This window comes from Geotrypetes seraphini, chromosome 6, assembly GCF_902459505.1.
Source record: "Geotrypetes seraphini chromosome 6, aGeoSer1.1, whole genome shotgun sequence".
In the NCBI taxonomy this organism is placed as follows: Eukaryota; Metazoa; Chordata; class Amphibia; order Gymnophiona; family Dermophiidae; genus Geotrypetes; species Geotrypetes seraphini.
Genome location: NC_047089.1, coordinates 47,985,822 through 48,006,310, shown reverse-complemented (window position 1 = coordinate 48,006,310; position 20,489 = coordinate 47,985,822). Strand labels below are relative to the sequence as shown.

The 20,489-nt window shown below is 41.1% G+C and overlaps 1 protein-coding gene across 4 annotated transcripts in view; it reads left to right on the top strand.

Annotated features, from left to right (window-relative positions):
* The window catches only part of FLT1 (fms related receptor tyrosine kinase 1), a 284,781-nt gene that overhangs the window by 201,831 nt on the left and 62,461 nt on the right, over positions 1 to 20,489 (top strand). For all 4 annotated transcript variants that reach the window (XM_033949142.1, XM_033949140.1, XM_033949141.1 and 1 more), the window contains 3 exons: positions 12,255 to 12,361; positions 18,290 to 18,425; positions 19,696 to 19,800. In XM_033949142.1, the coding sequence (XP_033805033.1) occupies positions 12,255 to 12,361; positions 18,290 to 18,425; positions 19,696 to 19,800 (348 nt within the window). The remainder of the gene's footprint in view (positions 1 to 12,254; positions 12,362 to 18,289; positions 18,426 to 19,695; positions 19,801 to 20,489) is intronic.

The following is a 20,489-nucleotide window of genomic DNA, read 5'->3' as shown; positions in this document are numbered from 1 at the left end:
CCCCCGACTCCCCGACACGATCGGGGCAAGAGGGAGCTCAAGCCCTCTTGCCCCCCCCCCGACTCCCCGACACGATCGGGGCAAGAGGGAGCTCAAGCCCTCTTGCCCCCCCGACTCCCCGACACGATCGGGGCAAAAGGGAGCTCAAGCCCTCTTGCCCCCCCGACTCCCCGACACGATCGGGGCAAAAGGGAGCCCAAGCCCTCTTGCCCCGCCGATTCCCCAACTCCCCGACAATATCGGGCCAGGAGGGAGCCCAAGTCCTCCTGGCCACGGCGACCCCCTAACCCCACCCTGCACTACATTACGGGCAGGAGGGATCCCAGGCCCTCCTGCCCTCGACGCAAACCCCCTCTCCCCCCAACGACCCGCCCCCCCCAAGAACCTCCGACCGCCCCCCCAGCCGACCCGCGACCCCCCTGGCCGACCCCCACGACACCCCCAACCCCCTTCCCCGTACCTTTCTGTAGTTGGCCGGACAGACGGGAGCCAAACCCGCCTGTCCGGCAGGCAGCCATCGACGGAATGAGGCCGGATTGGCCCATCCGTCCCAAAGCTCCGCCTACTGGTGGGGCCTAAGGCGCCTGGGCCAATCAGAATAGGCCCGGGAGCCTTAGGTCCCTCCTGGGGGCAGGGCCTGAGGCACATGGTCGGGTTGGGCATAAAATAAAAAGAAAAAATGGCAACAAACATTGATTAATTCTTCCATCTCTACATTTTGTGCTGCCATTATATCCTCTTGATAGCAATGGAGGCAAAACTTTACATCATACATTTTGCATTGTCTATTCTATATGTTGTGTAAGACAGTGTTCTTCAACCTTTTTACACCTATGGACCGGCAGAAATAAAAGAATTATTTTGTGGTCCGGCATCAGTCCGCAGACTGGCAGTTGAAGAACACTGGGCTAAGTCGTGGGCCAGACCCTGCCCATCTCTACCCAATCTCCACTCCAGACCCTGCCCCCATAGTCCTAATTGTAACACTATTTTTTTCCATTCATTTTTCATATACACACAATATAATCTTATTAACAACGCATCGATCGCACCACGGACCGGCAGTTGAAGAACACAGTTTTGGGCCTGATGCACATGCCGGCCCTGTGGACTGGCAGGAAATTTCTGTGGACCGGCACCGGTCCATGGACCGGTGGTTGAAGAACACTGATGTAAGACATTCTTTCACTTCTATTAATGGAAGGAACTAGCAATAACACAAGATGACACTATCAAGTCTGCGTGTCTGTCTTATGACAGCATATTGAACAATGCAATGAGAAGGACTGATGTGCGTGGCAGAGCAGAGACACTGGGATCATTCAATTCAGTCTCGCCTTTGATGTTCCTTCAGGAAGGAAGCTGTCTGCTTCTCCGTTTCCTTTGTTAAAATAAGAAAATCCCTTATATGCACAGATAAAACAATATTATTTTAGTATCAGAAAGGGATGAATGGTCTGTGAGATTAAAGTGGATACTTTAAAACAATTGGTCCTTGTTGGCTTTGGAAAATGTACAAGTATAGAGAGGTCTAGAATCATATGTATTACAGTAATCTCAACAAATTGTTTCATTTCCAAGAAGACAAATTTATTTTAGAGACACTTAAAGATACTATTTTATTTGAAAAGATGAGGCATGATAAAAATACAATTTTAAATCATGTTAGCTGCCCTTAGAACAATCTAACACTCCTGGTGATTTAGTTGTCATCTGATAGCAAAACGTGTAATTATGCTCCATTTTTGCTAGCAGCTATTGTTACTCCCTTGGGCTGCTGGATATTCCGCATTATACTAGTGACATGAGAATATTTCCTTCATAATATTCTTGCTACAAATGAAGGACAATTTTCCAAGGGATTTAACCAGGGAAAGGATTAGGCTCCCTTTTATCAAACTGTGTTAGGGTTTTTTTTATCGCCAGCCACTGCGGTAAAAGCTACGACACTTATAGAATTCCTATGAGTATCAGAGCTTTTATATAAAAACCCTAACACAGCTTGATAAAATGGGGTCTTAGGTAGTCTCCTGCTCTCAAGTATCAAGTCAAAAATGACTTCTGGAGGCTGACACTTGGGACAGTCTTAAAGATCTCAATCTGTGTATTTTGGAGGAAAGGCAGGAGAGGGGAGTTATGATAGAGACGTTTAAATACCTACGTAATGTAAATGTGCATGAGTCGAGTCTCTTTCAATTGAAAGGAAACTCTGCAACGAGAGGGCACAGGATGAAGTTAAGAGGTGATAGGCTCCAGAGTAATCTAAGGAAATGCTTTTTTACAGAAAGGGTGGAACAGTCGCCCGGAAGAAGTGGTGGAGACAGAGACTGTGTCTGAATTCAAAAGGGCCTGGGAGAGGCACATGGGATCTCTCAGAGAGAGAAAGAGATAATGGTTACTGCAGATGGGCAGACTGGATGGGCCATTTGGCCTTTACCTGCTATCATGTTTCTATGTTTCTATCAGTAGGGTGGTTTTCTATCCATTAACCAGTTTCTAATCCATAACAGAGCTTTGCCTCCTATCCAGTGACTTTTTAATTTTCTCAGGAGCCTCTCATGAGAGACTTTGTCAAAAGCTTTCTGAAAAATCTAGATACATTACATCAACTGGCTCACTTTATCCACATTTATTCATGACTTCAAATAAATGAAGCAAATTGGTGAGACAAGACTTCCCTTGGCTGAATTAATGTTGACTTTGACCTGTTAAACCATGTTTTTCTATATGTAATAGCTTCCATTATTTTCTCCAGCACTGATATCAGGCTTACCAGATGTAATTTTCTGGATTAACCCTGGAACCTTTTCAAAAAGCTGGCATTACATTTGCCACCTTCCAATCTTCAGGTGCTATGGATGATTTTAATGACAGGTTATAGATCATTAACAGCAGATTAGAAATTTTGGCCCAAATTCTCTGAATGTTGTCATAAATTAGGAGGTGGTAGGCGCCCTACTACCACCTAGCTTAATTGTTTTAAGTGGTTCAATTAAAAACCAATTAAAAAGCACCATTAAACATGGAGGCACTCCCAGGATCTTCAATAAACAGTGCTGTTGTCCCAACTATGGAGGCACCTTCAACCACCAGAAGAGGTCTTAGACGCCGTTAGATGACTCTGTAGATGAAATTCATGTGAAAGGTAGGCACTGAAAATTTAGGCCCTTAAAACTCTGGCCTACATTTCCGGCACCTACCTTTCATGAAGATTCAATTCTCTAAATGGTGCTGTTACATGATTGACACACGGTTGGCACCACTTTTGTAAATGGCCACTGTTGTAGGTGTCGTTTGGAGAATCTGCACCTTCATGCTTGAGTTTTTTCAATACCCTAGGATGTACACCATCTAGCCCAGGTGATTTACTATTCTTTAATTTGTCAATTTGGCTTAGTACATTTTCCAAGTTAACTGAGATATCTTTCCGTTTCTCTGCAACATCACCCTTGAAAACCATTTCTGGTCATATATTCTTCAGTAAATACTAAAGTAAAGAATGCGTTCAATCTCTGCTTTAGCCTTGTTCTCACTGCATGTTCCTTTTACTCCTTGATTCAACAATCCCAGTTTATTAACTGATGTCATTAGTTTGTCTAGATCAAGGGACAAAAGTAAGTTTCATTAGCTGTTGATGGTCTTTGATATTCTTGGTAATTGAAATCATCCATTACTATACTGTTACCAACATTGCTAGCTTTCCTAATTTCTGTTAGCACTTTTTCATCTGGTTGTTCATTCTGGCCTCGTGGACCATAGTTTAGCCCTAACAGTATACTCTTTTCCTTCCCACATGGAATTCCTGTACATAAGTATTTCACATTGCTGTTTCCTGTAGAATTTTTATTTTGTCTGACTCAATTTCCTCTAAGGTATAGCACAACTCCCTTTCCTATTTGATCCACCCTATCATTGTGATATAATTTATACCCTGGTACCACAATGTCCCATTGGTTGTCCTCTTTTCATCAGGTCTCTGAGATGGCTTCATTTAGTGCTATGTACTCTAACTCACTCATCTTATTTTTTAGGCTTCTAGCATTTGTATACAGACACTTCATATTTTCTTTGCTTCTTGCATCTACAAGCTGCTTAGAAGATGACAGGGATAATTTTCAACCTTTACTCTCCTCTTCCCTTAAACACGTCTGATATTCTTTCACCTTTGTTGAAACTTCTGCTGTATCAGGATTCCTTAAATGTTTTCTTTTGATAGTATCCTTCTAGGATACCATACTTCAATCCATGAACTCCTCAGTGACTATCGACTTCACTCCTTTAAAGCTGCTTTATCTTCTTTTTAAATGTTAGCACCAGATTTGCATGCCTGTCACTTCCATTACATGCAAATCTCTCTCAGGCATATTTATTAGGGCTAGCCTGAAAACCCAATTGGCCTGGGGGTCCTCCAGGACCTAGACCTCCACTGACCTAGAAGGTCCACAGAAAGTACTACTTATATATTTGACAGTAAGATTGGTTACTAATAATTCTCCCCTTCCCTATATAATTAAATAATCTTCCATTTAATAACTTTTGCATAATGGAGATTCACTTTTATATTCATAATCTGGATGAGTTTCATTCAAGCCTTGATAGTCTCTTTAAATCTTTGTCTCCTTCTTGCCCAGCTCAGTGAGTTAGAGTTGAGAGGCCAGGTCCTGGATTGGTTTACTTCATTCCTTTATGGATGTTCTTATTGATTATCCACTGGGTCTTCCATTTCTTCCATATATCCACTGTCCAGTGGAATGCCTCAGGATTTAGGTTTCACAACCCTGCTTTTCAACATCTTTCTCTCTCCTTTAGTCAGTTTGCTAAAGGATCTAGACATTAGTGGTCATTACTATTTTGATGAGATCCTGTTTTCATTTTCTTATTACAGTATTAGCTGTAAAAACAGAAGTATCGGAGAGCACAGCCTTTTGAAGCAACAGGATGTGAATGTCTATGTTTCTGGTATGAGTGTGTGTTACTGTCCTGTTTCACTAATGGCGTTCTATTCTTGCTTTTTTAATTTTTGTTTTAAATTTTTTATTATAAACCACCTTGAACTGCGTTGCAATGAAGGTGGTATATCAAGTATAATGAACGATAAACAATAAACGATCCTACATGGATGCCAGCTCCCTTGGGCTCTATGAACAGTTATCTAGACCAGTGGTCCCCAAACCTTCTTGGAGGACCACCAGGCCAGTTGGATTTTCAGGATAGCCCTAATGAATATGCATGGAGCTGATTTGCATGCCTGGCACCGCCATTATATGCAGATCTCTCTTGCATATTCATTAGGGCTATCCTGAAAACACGACTGGCCTGGTGGTCCTCCAGGACAGGATTGGGGACCACTGATCTAGACAATGCTACCTCTTGGCTTGCCTGGCATCCTCTTAAACATATCTTTCTACATGGCTCTATTAGTTTATTTCTTCTTAGGACAATTTTCATATAGCCACCAAAAATCAGTCCTAAATATTAATCCTTTCTATAGAAGACTAAAGAACTGAGTGGTGTCTCTGAGGTTCTTTAGTCTTCTATAGAAAGGATTAAAACTTAGGACTGATTTTTGGTGGGGAAGGCCTTCCTGCATCTCGGTCCCCCCATACCCTCCTCCCCTTTATGTTCCCTAAAACTTTATTGGATTTCCTTAAGCATTTGGGTGTAATTCATGATTTCCAATTGACATTCGAAGCACAGGTATCTGTCACGCGCTTTGATGAATATGCCCTCTAAAACTCTACCTTGACCTAGCAGCTCAATATACCTTCATAAATGCAATTAGTCACATATTACCTTTACTACTCCAATATTGCTTATTGAGAAATCAGGGCCGCAAAGGGACCACAAATGGTTGCTCATAGTTTAAAACACAGTTATTAAATTCTTGTCCAACTTCCTTATGTATGACCATGTTAATCATGAATCAATCTTTGGTCTGGCCCCTATGTACCTGGTCTCCCACTTCAATCTGGGTTGCACTATCAGGCCCTCACATACAATCCACTTATTTACACACCCAACAATAAAGGCCTGCCGTTACAAAAGATTCCTGGACAGAACTCTAGCCTTCCAGGCAGGTAAACTGAACGACTGGCTGGGTAACATTATCATGCTCTCCTCTTCCTATCAAGTCTTCAGAAAATTAGTAAAAACAAAACTGTTCAACCGATTTGTCACCTAAGAATTTGTTGTTCATTATCCCTCATATTCTGTATACCAATTCATAGCTATGTCACTGACTGTCCAGCTCTTATTTGTACTTGCTTTCAGTGTACTTTTATTTATCAATTCTATATTGTAACTTATCGCTGACTGTCCAGCTCCTCTTGTTGTAAACCGCCTCGAACTACCATGGCTTTGGCGGTATATAAGAAAATACTGTAAATTATTATTATGAAATTATTATTATTCCTTTAATTGAGGGCAAACACCGGCTTCCAGTCTCCTTCCAAATCTGGTTTAGGGTCTTTTGGTTCGCTTATAGGACCTGCTACACCAATATGCCAACCAGCTTAAAAATCAATGCTCCTACCCCCCTAGTTAACTGCTTCACTGATGTGCTAAATCCAGCCACCAATGTGATGTAGATAGGATTTGAAACTGTGACATAGTATGAACTAGACATATTCCAGCCGATAGTCAGTCAACGGCAGTCAGTGTTTATATGTCTGCTGCTGGCTGTATTCCCAGATATTCAATGCCAGGCCATCTCTAGATGTATGTTGGCTGCTAAAAACATGTGGTTAAGTGCAATATTCAGCCTTTAACCACATAAGATGAACTGAATAAAGATAGGATGGCTTTATTATGTAACCCAATTTATGTGGTTATCTTATGCAGTTAAGCCTATAGAATGCCCACAAGTTAGCCAGTTTCAGCTTAGATACTAACCACAGATATTCAGGAGCCTGTCTGGGCTGTTTAAATTGCTTTGCATATCAGGCGGATTGTTGCTTCGGCATTATGGAAAAAAAATACATTTTTCAAGGTCAACAAAGCACTACATAATATAAACCAGATAACAGTGAGGAACAGTCCTTCACAGGATATTGTGCTGCCCTGGATGGCTGAGTCCCCCCCCCTCCCCCATTCATCAATATCTGCACAAAGAGGAAGTCATTCTGCAACCTGGCATTTGCATGGTAGGGTCAAAAACTCAGATGGAACAATAGAACTCCACAGGAGGAAAGCAATTGGGGGGAGGGGTGGGGGGTAATTTATTTAAGGTGTCTCCTCAGTTAAAACAATGCGTTACATGAAAAAAAAAAAAATCACTTTTTAAAAACTGCTCAGACGGTGTGTGGTGTAAACACGCACACAAAGGGACATTGTCCAGAAAAAAATGGAGTCCCTTACATCAGTGTTTTTCAACCGCTGTTCCGCGGCACACTAGTGTGCCGCGAGATGTTGCCTGGTGTGCCGCAGGGCCGCCGGGCCCGGAGCTGACAGGGGGCCCGAGGCAGGGGCGCCAGTAGCTCGCCAAGGCAAAGTGAGTCGATCACCCAGGACTCACTTTGTCTTGGCGATCTAGTCTTCTTCTCCCCGATGTCAATTCTACAGTCGGAGAGGAAGTTCGGGCCAGCCAATCGCTGCCTGACTGGGCGGAACTTCCTTTCCGATTGTAGAATTGACGTCAGGGAGAGCATGCGTCGGCGTCGGCTTTGGGGCCTGTTATCCATTGGTGGGTCCTGTTTCCCGATGGCAGCGGCAGTGGCAGTGGCTTGGGGAACGGCAGGGAGAAAGAAAGAAAGGGGGCAGGCAGGGAAACAGAAGGAAAGAAGAGAAACAGAAAAAAAGAAAGAAAGGTCAGGGAGAGAGGAAGAAAAAGTTGGGGGAGGGAATGAGGTGTGGAGGAGAGAAAGCATACAGGCTGATAGAAGGGAAGAAAGATTGGATGCACAGTCAGAAGAAGAAAGTGCAACCAGAAATCACCAGACAAGGTAGGAAAAATGATTTTATTTTAAATTTAGCAAAGTGGAGGCAGTATTACCACAGTTTTCAAAGGAATTTGCCCAAATAACTTAATAGTTAACTGGGTAAATTCCCAGAGATGAAAACTTCCCTTCACTTACTATGCACAGTTCTGAATTTATATCTGCTGTCTATATTTTACAATATGGTCACCTTTTACTAAACCGCAATAGTGGTTTTTAGCGCAGGGAGCCTATGAGCGTCAAGAGCAGCGCTCGGCATTCAGCGCAGCTCCCTGCGCTAAAAACTGCTATTGTGGTTTAATAAAAAGGATGGAGGGTATATTTGTCTATTTTTGTATGCTATAAAATCCAAATACAGAGAGAGACTGAGAGCTGTTGACGAAGAGCTACGTGTGTGTCTTTCTTCGATTCCAGCCAGAATATCAGCTTTGTGTTCAGCCAAACAGGCCCAGGTTTCGCACTGAATAAAGTATTTTATAATTTTTATTTCGTAATAAAGTAATTATAAAATACTTTCTTTGTGTTTATTTGATTCCTATTCAAGAGAATTACTTTATATATAGTCAATATAGGCAGAGAGTTAAATTTTTTAACATTTTCTAATGGTGGTGTGCCTCGTGATTTTTTTCATGAAACAAGTGTGCCTTTGCCCAAAAAAGGTTGAAAAACACTGCCTTACATAGCTTCAAAATACTTTGCAATTGTTTCAACATTTAGGGCTCCTTTTCCTAAGCTGCATTAGGGCATTAACGCTCGGAACAGCGCGCGCTACAATGCCACGTGTGCTAGACGTTAACACCAGCATTGAGCTGGTGTTAGTTCTAGCCACGTAGCGCGGGGTTAGCGCGCGCTAAAAACGCTAGTGCGCCTTAGTAAAAGGAGCCCTTAGTATGACCTTTGAAAATACTTTAGTACAATGGGGGGGTTTTCTTAGTTAATTTATAATTTGTGTTCAAAGTGTCTTCTTTCAACCTTAACAAAGAGGAATCCAACAGGTCTGTGGTAAAAGTCGAACAACAGAAACAAAAGGAAGGACTGTAGAAATGATGGACAAAGCACAGGAACTTTACCAGAGTCAATAAAATGTCGTCGTCGAAAAGGTGGTTCTCATTAATATGTAGACAGGACCCGACACGCTCCGTGTTTCAAAAAAACACTCCTTCCTTAGGGGTCCGGGATGCTCAGTGTCTCACTTATCAAGAACCATATGATGTTCAACAGTTGGAATAAAATTTGAAAAAACCAGGCGACGTAAAGCTCTTGTTCTGCTGCTACACAGTATTCAGTAGCGCTAAATTTCAAAAGAATCGGATGAGTTCTGTGGAAGATATGATAAAAAAAAACAGGGTGTGTTGGTTTTTGGCTCACATTCTAAATATGTGTGTTTCTGTCCGTGGGATAATTTTCAAAGGGAAAGTGTGCAGTTTGGTGTAACTTAAGTTTTTATCTGCCAAACAAGTTTAATTTAATTTAATGTGGAGTCTTATATACCGCTAAATCTCCCAAAGGATTCAAAGTGGTTTGCAAAACAATTAAATTGACTTAAGTAATGGCCAAAAATCTAATCAGGTACTTTCAATTTCCCTCTCTGTCCCAACGGGCTCACAATCTAACTATAGTACCTATGAAAGAAATTACTTACACTTCCCCCTCCCCATTTGTGGTTTCGACAGTCACGGTTTCACATTTTCGCAATTTTTTTGGGTGGGGGGAACCTATAGTTTACCACATTCCCGCCTCTCTCCAGTTTGATTTGGACATATTTTTGGATGAGAATGGGGTATAATGATAGATGATTTAGCGATCTGGACGATCAAACGGTTGGTCGTCCATGTAGATGATTTTCGAAAAAAAACCAAAAATTTGGACATATTTTTCAGGAATGGACATTTTACTTAGCCGACTTTGGACAACTAGCGACTTGGGCCAAAAACGGACTTAGACGTTTCTTTTGATTATGCCCCTCCACGTGTATTGCATGGCACACCATATACAGTATGCTTACATAGAAAATAAGGCAAGTGAGATGTCTAAATCAACCAACAGTTCCTTTATTGATATGATAATATGAGTTTACTCATCTCATAAATCAAGTATGGAAACTAAGGTCTCGACTAGGATCCCAGTTTCGGCAGTGCAAACTGCCTTCCTCAGGGGACATACAGAGAATGAACGCATTGTCAAATAGAAAACTGTAGTACAACAATTGCCCGATAGGGAAGGCAATATCAGTACGCCAAGGCATCTTCTAACTGAATGCTTACCCCTGACCTATAGTAAATGGTCGCACTAAAATTTAGGTGGACCAATTCAGGTTTGTGCTAATATTCTCCAACAGCATCTTGGCACACAGATGCCACTATAGATTTGGCACTCACTGTGCGGCATTGGCGTACCTATCTGGAATTGCTCTATAGATTCCAGGTCAGAGGACCTCAAATCTGTTCCTTGAGGTCCACAACCCAGTATGGTTTTCAGGACTTCCACAATGAATATGTATGAGATCCATTTGCATGCCAAGGAAGCAGCAAATGCGAATATATCTCATACATATTCACTGTGTAAACTCTGAAAACCAGGCTGGCTATGGACCTCAAGGATTAGATTTGAAGATCCCTGCTCTAGGGTAAAAAGCCTAGATGCTGGTATTTTTTTATGTTTGACCTGAAGAAGAATTTCCAAACAGGAACAGGAAGAAGGAACAATATTCATATTTTTTTAGATAAGCTGAGGAAGAAGGATGAAGTCGCATTCCTGAGGCAATAAAAACATAAGGATCGATACTGAAAGGCATTTAAAGTGCCAGGATAGGAGTAATGCCCACTCAGATAAGTGCCGGTTAGAGGGATATTCAGTGGTGCCAACCAGCTAGTGCCACCGAATATTTCCACTGACACTTTGGCATTATCCAGAAAGTCATTCAAGATTTGTACACCAGTCAATGACTTTTATATCTTTCTTTTTATTTATTTATTTATTTAATAAAGTCGGGACAGTCTGTTGGCAGAGCATGGGAGAAGCCAGATGTTACCTGGCTAGTGACTAACCAGATAATTATCTGAATAAAGTTAAGATAGCAATAAAGCTGTCTAACTTTGTGTGAATAAGTGGGTAAAGAGATGATTGATTTATTTACTTGAATTTATTCAGGTTTACTTGAATTTATTCAGGTACTCAAACATTTTCCCCTGTCTGTCCCGGTGGGCTCACAATCTATCTAATGTACCAGGGGCAATGGGAGGATTAGGTGACTTACCCAGGGTCACAAGGAACAGCGTGGGTTTGAACCCACAACCTCAGGGTGCTAAGGCTGTAGCTTTTCTATGTAGGGATGTTTAGATCCTTCATCATCTAATTGTTTATTTAGTAGGTTTTCAAACATTGTTGCTTATTAGTAATTGGCAATGTTATTTCTTGTTAATGAGTGGAGATTTTTTTTATTGCAACAGAGTTACTCCACCTCAGAGACCAGTGATTAAGTATTTTTGAATAAATTATAAGGGATGGGAAGGAGGAGTGGGCATATGTGATTAAAAGCAAGGTTGCAGGATGTGGACTTGAAATGACTTCCAGGTCATAAGAGGTCCTATGATTTGACTTCCTATGATATGCCCACCCTCTATTATAAGAAATGTGTTTGATGGGAATAGTTTATGAAATATGAAAGGTTGTCAGTGACAAATTTAGCTGAAATTTTCAGGGAACTTAGTGATATTCTTATGTGCTTTTAAGGAAGCACGTAGGAATATCACTAAAAGATAATTCTTTATGATCATTTCTTTACCCACTTATTCTATAAAGACTTTTGGCCTGTTTTACAAAGCCGCGCTAACGGCTCCAAAGCCCACAGAGATTTAAAGGGCTTCGGGGCTGTTGCTGTGCAGCTTTGTACAAGAGGCCATATGTTATGGGTAGGATGTTATTTTGAGGCCTGGCTTTTTTGGCTTCTTAACTGTGTTTGAATAGCTAACCAGTTAGAAGTATGAATATTATCGTTAACTGAATAGCACAACTGGTTGATGCTGACTCCGGATATCAACTAGCAGCCATTTGCCATACACCGCTACTCTATATCTGGATATTTTTTTTTTTTAACCCACAGTGGCCACTATTTTAAAAATGCTCAGATTGGAGGTGGGGTGGGCTGGGATCAGAGTTTAAATTCAGGAGCTCTTTGGAGCTCGTAGCTCTGATAAATCAGACCGCACCTTTGTGCCTATAAAGTGAAATGAGGCTTCACTATTAATTAGAGCTCATAGCAAAATAAAACCTCGTGTGCAGAATTTGTGTAATTCGATATCTGCAACTTAATTTTAACAGGAAGCTCAGAAAGATCCAACCTGGAGCTTATCACTCTGACCTGTACCTGTGTGGCTGCAACACTCTTCTGGCTCCTGTTAACACTCTTTATCCGCAAGTTAAAACGGGTAAGATGAGTTGCGTTATTACTGTGTGAATAAAAGATCCTATTAGCTATATTAGCTATGCTTGATTTGCTCTCCCTAGAACACATTCCTTTATATGCTAATCCTGCAAATCATTAATGAACATCAGCTTTCTTGTTTCTGTTGCCAGTAGGGAAAATTTTCATCTAAAACTTAGGAAAACTGTGAACGAGAATTATAAATTTGTTTTCTTTGTTAAGGTAAGGAGTGGCCTCAGCACCCTGAGGTTGTGGGATCGAATCCCAGGGCTGCTCCTTGTGACCCTGGGCAAGTCACTTAGGCCCCCATTTATCAAGCTGTAGGGTTTTGTGGTTGTTTTTTTTAACACAGGCCAAAGTGGTAAAAGCTCCGACGCTCAAACAAATTCCATGAGCGTCGGAGCTTTTACTGTAGCAGCCAGCAATTTTAAAAAACTTTAACACAGCTTGATAAAAGAGGGTCTTAATCTTCCATTGCCTTGGGTACAAAATATGGAAATTGCTTTGAATGTGTAACCACATAAAGGCAATGTACAAGTCCCGTTCCCTTTCTAAAAGACACCAGAGGATCCACATGGGAGACAAATGGTTTATTCTCACTGAAAGCTAAATTCTATTTCCAGTGCAATAGGTGAGACATTCTAGAGACATGTGAGTTGTATCCCAGTGGCCACATGCATATGCTTTTAGCTATCCCTCTGACATCCAATAAAATGTCTGAGAATGACTACAATTTTTTGTTGAACAATGTAAACAAAGCTGATTGACGTTTGTAATGTATTGGAAAATATATGGTTAAAATTTGACCTCTACTGTATACGTTTACTTGTAAGCCGCTTAGGAGATAAACGAAAAAAAATATATGACAGCGTACTGGCCACCAGAGCAGCGAACCTGGACCGACAACTCGCCAATCTGCTGACTTCATCCACAGACTACAAAACTTTCAAAAAAGAAACTAAAACCTTACTCTTCAAAAAACACATAAAACCAATTATCACTCTACCAACAAATCTCCAAACTCCACCAACACCTACTTCCCACGCCTTAGCAAATTAGAAAACCTTACCATATAAGCTTATGTATTAAGATCATAACAATTCTTATGTAATCCACCTTGAACCGCAAGGTAAAGGCGGAATAGAAGTCACTAATGTAATGTAATAATAAGTTCTTTAAATAAATAAATAAATAATAGCTCCATAGCTGGCATATGTTATTCTTGAAATTAAAGTGATGATTGTAGTTTAATGGTAGCTATTTTATATTTTTGGAAAACCACAAATATTTCTAAGCTCTGAACATTGACCAGGCCCCGCATATGTTTTGTTGGTTATTAAATACCTGATGAGAGTTGGATATTCTATGCTAGTAACCAGACATGACCCAACCTTTCTTATCCGGGGCTAATTTAGGCCCTCTTTTACTAAGCCATGGTAGAGGGTTAGCCCCATGCGCTAAATGCTCCAACGCTCATAGGAATTCTATGAGCGTCGGAGCAGTGTTGGAACATTTAGCACTTCGGGTCATGGTAGAAACCTCTATCGTAGCTTAGTACAAGAAGGTCTTAGTTGGCAACATAGAAACATAGAATATGATGGCAGAAAAGGGCCCACAGCCCAACAAGTCTGCCCACTCAAATAACCCTCCCCTCTAAGTTCTTCTTTGAAGTGAGCCCACGTGTTGATCCCATTTGATCTTAAAGTCAGTCACGTTCCTGGCCTCAACTACCTGAAGTGGAAGATCATTCCAATGGTCAACCACCCTTTCGGTGAAGAAGTACTTCTTAGTGTCACTATGGAATTTCCCGCCCCTGATTTTTAGCGGATGCCCTATTGTCGCCGTAGGGCCTGTAAGGAAGAAGATATCTTCTTCCACCTCAATACGGCCAGTAACGTATTTGAACGTCTCTATCATGTCACCCCTCTCTCTGCGTTCCTCGTGAGCGTAAAGGTGCAACTTACCTAGTCGTTCTTCATAAGGGACATCCTTAAGCCCTGAGACCATCTTGGTGGCCAATCGTTGAACCGATTCCAATCTTAGCACATCCTTCCGGTAGTGTGGCCTCCAAAATTGTACACAGTATTCCAGATGTGGTCTCACCATGGACCTGTACAGCGGCATTACCACCTCGGGCTTCCGGATGACAAAGCTTTTCCGGATGCAATCCAGCATTTGTCTAGCCTTTGATGAGGCTTTCTCTACTTGATTGGCTGCCTTCATATCTTCACTAATGATTACTCCCAGGTCCCGTTCTGCCACAGTTCTGGTTAAGGTTAGCATTTAAAAAAAGGTGCCCTCTGCTGGCTAGATATTGTCTAGTCAGTGGCATTATATGGGTAGTGATTGCCACTGAATATTTGGAAAGAGCAATGAGCTACCAGCATTATCCAGATAGGTTAAGGAAAACCCTTTTGCTGTCCTAAATAATCATGATAACTACCCAGATAACTTTGGTTTCTACTCCAACTGTGCCCCTGTATCGCCTTGGCACTAATGCCAAGTGGCTTGTAAATATATTTAGCAACACTATCTGGATAGTGCCACTGAATATTTATTTATTTTGTTTACCTATTAGGACTTATTAACAGCAGACAATTACAGCAGTAAACATATTCAAATAACAAATCTAAGAATTCTCAATTCTATAAATGGGGCCCAAATTTAAGCACCCCCCCAAAAAAAATGCATGCTAAATGCTATTCTATAAACAGTGCTTAAAGTTGGGTGCCGTTTATAGAATAGCGTTTAGCGCCAGGATCCACGTCAAATTTTGGGTGCAAGGATTTACACCAACTGAACCCTGATGTAAATCCCTGCACCTGAATCCCTGACTTCTGTAACGCTGTGCGCAAATCCTAGAAATGCTTCTGACCTGCCGATGCCACTTCCGTGACCACACCCCCTTTTCAGATCCATGTGGAAAAATGTATGTACACATCTTTATAGAATAGTAACTATAAAGATGCATGTGTAAATTTCAATTATTGTCAATTAGCGCAGGTAATTGTTAGCGCCTGATTATCTATGCTAATTGTTTTTTTATGTTGAAGGGATGGTATAGAATTCATCCTTCTATAAAGAATTCATATATTCTAAGCCTTATACAGTAATTGTTTTTTTATGGCCATTAAATTATGCCCAAAGCAACAAAACAAAGAGAAAAAGGTTCCAACCTAAACTGCAGTAAAAAACAACTGAGAGCAAACAAAACAGAACTGCAGATCTGTACAAGACGTAGGCAAAATTTATTGTGACAAAATAATTATATGCAAACCCTTTTACCAATCAAGGGACCCGACACGGTCCGTGTATCGGACAAACCTTCCTCAGGGGTCCATGGTAAAAAAATTTGCCACTGCAAAAAGACGGCTCATTGCAGTGGCGAATTTTGACGTCGCTTATACTTTGCTGCTACTCTACAGTTTTTTGTGACTTTGTTTGTTATCCCCTTTTTTTACCATGGACCCCTGAAGAAGGTTTGTCCAAAACACGGACCTTGTCGGGTCCCTTGATTGGTAAAAGGGTTTGCATATAATTATTTTGTCACAATAAATTTTGCCTACGTCTTGTACAGATCTGCAGTTCTGTTTTGTTTGCTTTCATTAAATTATGCCCAAATGGGCCCAAATTTATATGCACAATTTTGAGCATTATATATAGAATTAGGGATATTATGGCATAGTATGCTACTCACAGTGTCAACACAATACACACAAGAACATATATTTATTTATGCATATAGCTATTTATTTTAAAAATTACAGTAAAACCTTGGTTTACGAACATAATTCATTCTGAAACCATGCTTGTAATCCAAAACACTCGTATATCAAAGCAAATTTCCCCATATGAAATAATGGAAATTCAGATAATTTGTTCCACAACCCAAAAACTTTAATACAAAATACTGTATGTGCTTGTATTGCAAGGCATTGCTTGTATATCAAGTTAAAATTTAATAAAATGATTTGCTTGTCTTGCAAAACACTTGCATACCAAGTTACTTGCAATCCAGGGTTTTACTGTACATACAAACAGCAAAAACAGTATTATAAGAATCTTTTTCCAGAAAAGAATATGCTTACAAAGCTCTAAAACAGACAGATAGGACAGAATCACTAGATTTATATAAAAATATGCTTAGCTAACCTAAGGAAAGATTGCAAATGATGTAAAAAAAAAAAAAAGTATAGAATAGTGATCTCTACATTAGGATGTCCTTCTATAGCAGTGGTCTCAAACTCAAACCCTTTGCAGGGCCACATTTTGGATTTGTAGGTACTTGGAGGGCCTCAGAAAAAAACAGTTAATGTCAATTTTGCATGACAATTTTGCATGAGGTAAAACTCTTTATAGTTTACAAATCTTTCCTTTTGGCTAAGTTTTAATAATAATATTGTAATTTATATCTAAAGAGACATATGATCAAGAAATTGTTTTATTTTACTTTGTGATTATGATAAACATACCGAAGGCCTCAAAATAGTACCTGGCGGGCTGCATGTGGCCCCTGGGCCGCATGTTTGAGACCACTGTTCTATAGTATCTGTAGCTGGTGTCAATCCTTGTGTGTTTGTGACTAACTACCGATTGTTAGTTTTTCCTCTTCAATTAAAGGCTTGGGAGAAGAGCCAAGCTTTTGCCTGTATAAGCCTGATGTTAAATTATTTGTCTACTTGGCTGCCTAGTGTTTGCCCTGTGGAGTGGGAACTGGGCACACAATCAAATTTGTTGGTTGAGGGATCAAGGCCAGGACCAGATTTCTCCAGGAGGCTGAATAAGCAGAGCTGATTTTTATATTTTATAATCTTCCACACAAATAAGACAGTTGGATCCAGTTTATTTGCTCTGAACCAGAATTCTTACTAATATGTTAGCCAGTTGCAATAATAACACTGGCAAGGTAAACCAATACATATCCAAACAGAACTTCAACATTTGACAACATTTATAAAAGGTCTCTCCTATACTTCATGTCTGTATTTCAATGGTGCTTTTCTCATTTTACCTCATGAATCCTAACATTGGGGTGCCAGGGAGTCAAACATAGTCTTCCTTAATAAATTTCCTACAGCTGGATGTTAATAGGATTAATTAGATTATCAGTGCCATTACCAGGCACTCATCCCTTACAGGCTTACACTCTCCCACCCATTCCTCCTTCTTGTGCCCCAACTCCAACTGTAAATAAAACCCATCTTTCCCTGGTGTCTAATGTAACCTCCCCACCCTCCTTCCTCCAGTTCATACCTCAAAGAAGTCAGAAGTGAGGCCCACTCACTCCTGCCTCCGGTGCCATCATCTTGGAAAATGGCAGCATACTGGGATGCACTGGGTAGGGTCTGCTTGCAATATAAGGGAATTTTTCCCTTATTTGGTAGCTGGTCAGAGACTATCAAATAAGGGAACAATTCCCTTATATGGAAGATTGACCTCTCCTGGTACATACAAAGTGAAACTGCAGACAATTGTACAAGATGCAGGCTATGTTTATTGAAACAATTAGATGTTGTGGTTAGTGTCACCACCTTGGTACAAACCAGGGGACCCAAAGGTGGTGACACTAACCGCAACATCTACCGGTAATTGTTTCAATAAACATTGCCTGCATCTTGTACAATTGTCTGCAGTTTTGCTTTGTTTGTTCTGATTGCTTTTCACTGCAAGACTAGTTGGATTTCTTTGTTGTTTTTGTTTGACCTCTCCTGGTACATCCCATGATGCATCAGGCTTAGTTGGACACTGCCATTTTTCAAGATGGCCGCACTGGAGGAAGAAAGTAGGCGTCGCTCCTGCTTTATTTGAGGTGTGAAGTGAACTTGGGGGAGGAGGGGGGGGGTGCACTGTGTTCTAGGCATAAGAATTTCTGTAAACATGTTCTGAGCCACTGACTTATCCATTTCCCCACACATTGTTCTCTTTCTTACAGACCAGCACTTCGGAAATAAAACCAGATTATTTGTCGATCATCATGGATCCGGATGAGGTCCCTTTGGACGAGCAATGTGAACAGCTTCATTATGATGCTAGCAAATGGGAGTTTCCAAGGGAAAGACTACAGCTAGGTAATCATGTTGAACCACATGAATGAATATTAAACGTCCTGGGATACCTGAGCCACAGATATTTGAAGAACTGTAAATCTGTGGTTCCAGTGTGTACAGCAAACTACACAAGGACTCATTTTAATGCCTAGGAAAATTATTCAGCTGCCAAGTAAAAGCCAAAAACTCACTAAGGAGTCCTTTTACTAAATTGTGGCAAAAACGGTAGCCACAGGGCTCCTTTTAGTAAGCTGCGTTAGCATTTTTAGTGCACGCAGCATTTTAGCGCATTCTAAACCCGAGCTACGCGGCTAGAACTAACGTGGCTTGGTAAAAGAAGCCCTTATTGTACCCTTCTTGAGGTTTTTCCCATGTGCTCAAGACATTTTCACCACCGCCGTAAATGGCCATTTTTCTATTTTTGTCATTTTAATGGCCATGCACTAATGTTTATAAACAGCAAATGCTCTACTCTCTTCCGCAGGGAGGGAACAGACTGACGCTGCAATTTTAGCACAAAAAGTGGAGAAAAAGGCCTCAATATATCCTGCACAAAACTAATACACTTCTCCCTCCGTATTCGCTGTGATAGGGGATTAACAGAACCGCAAATACAGAAAAGCCGCAAATAACTTTATCATATCTTATTCGCTGTTTTCTATTAAAAACCATCGTGACTATGGTGAAACTGTGAATAATATGGTGGGAGACCTGGCCTGTTCCTGAAGGAGAGGCAAAACACGGTGAAGAAAGTGCTGGGAATCAGTGGTTTTCTCTGTAAATGCATGAAATCAGTGATTTCTCTATGCAAGCTGATGTAATTTTGGGGGGGAGGAGCCAGCAAGCTAAGAAACGTGAATAATTGAAACCGCGAATGCTGAAACCGTGAATACGGAGGGAGAAGTGTACAGCATAAGCTAAAAAAAACAGCAAGTGCAGCTTAATCATAAGTCCGAAAACTCCACTCAACAAACAGTTTTAATGCAGCAAAACAGTCTGAAACCACAGATCAGAAAATAAAATAGTAACACTCTCTCTTTCAAATTCATAAAGATGCAGGAAAAGCCCAGCACTTATCTTAACAGCAAAACTAGCCATTCCTCTTCATAGCAATCAAATCCTGCACACTGTATCTCGACAGGAGTACCCTGCTGTGCAGTTGTCTCTTGTGGATTTCTCCTGCGAAACAGGGATAGTTTGACAATCAGGAAAATAATCCACAAGAAATGTTAGCAGGTGTCAGCATTTTGCCTGACACTTTGGTAAATATTTGTGCCATGTTTTGTTGCAGGGAAATCACTGGGCCGTGGTGCTTTTGGAAAGGTGGTTCAAGCATCTGCCTTTGGAATGAAAAAATCACCAACATGTACAACTGTTGCTGTAAAAATGCTAAAAGGTAAGTTGTAGGGTTGATGAAGTTTTCTTATATAACAGATGTTTGTATAGGGCTATTTTGTGTTCAATGCAGTACAGTGAGAGCTTATTCTCTTGAATAGCTTCTGGGCGCCTGATATCATATGTATTGGCCCATATTACATTTAGATGCCAGGGTTACACCAGCCTTAGACCCGGTGTAACTGTGGGTGCCAAAATGCACTGAGAGTGTGCATAGGATCTGATTCTATAAAAGAAGCCTAAAGTTAGGCACCTGAATTAGCCTAACTTAATTACTAACAAGCAATCAGCACTTTATAATTAGCTTAAATTAAAATTAATGGTGGGCACCATCCTTCAAAGGCCCCTGGGAGCTGTCCATTCACCCTGAGTGGTGTGCACTCCAGCACAGAGAGCTGAGAAGAACAGGAACTCCTTTGAGAGCCAGGCGACCCTCGAGGGGAGGCATGCTGGCTTCAGCCTAACCCTTGGTAACCTGATAGACCAGCCGGTCTGGTAGAGCTTGGAGTCTCACAGAGAGCAGCTGAGGGACCGGAAGAGTCATCAGGGAGACAGTGAGTGATTGGAAAGACCTCACGGAGAAGTCTGAGCGACTGGAAGGAGTCCTCAGGAAGAGTCCTCAAGGCGTGCATCTGGGAAAAGATGACTGAAGGACTGGGAGTGAGTCTGGAAGAAGGAGTAACCGGAGGG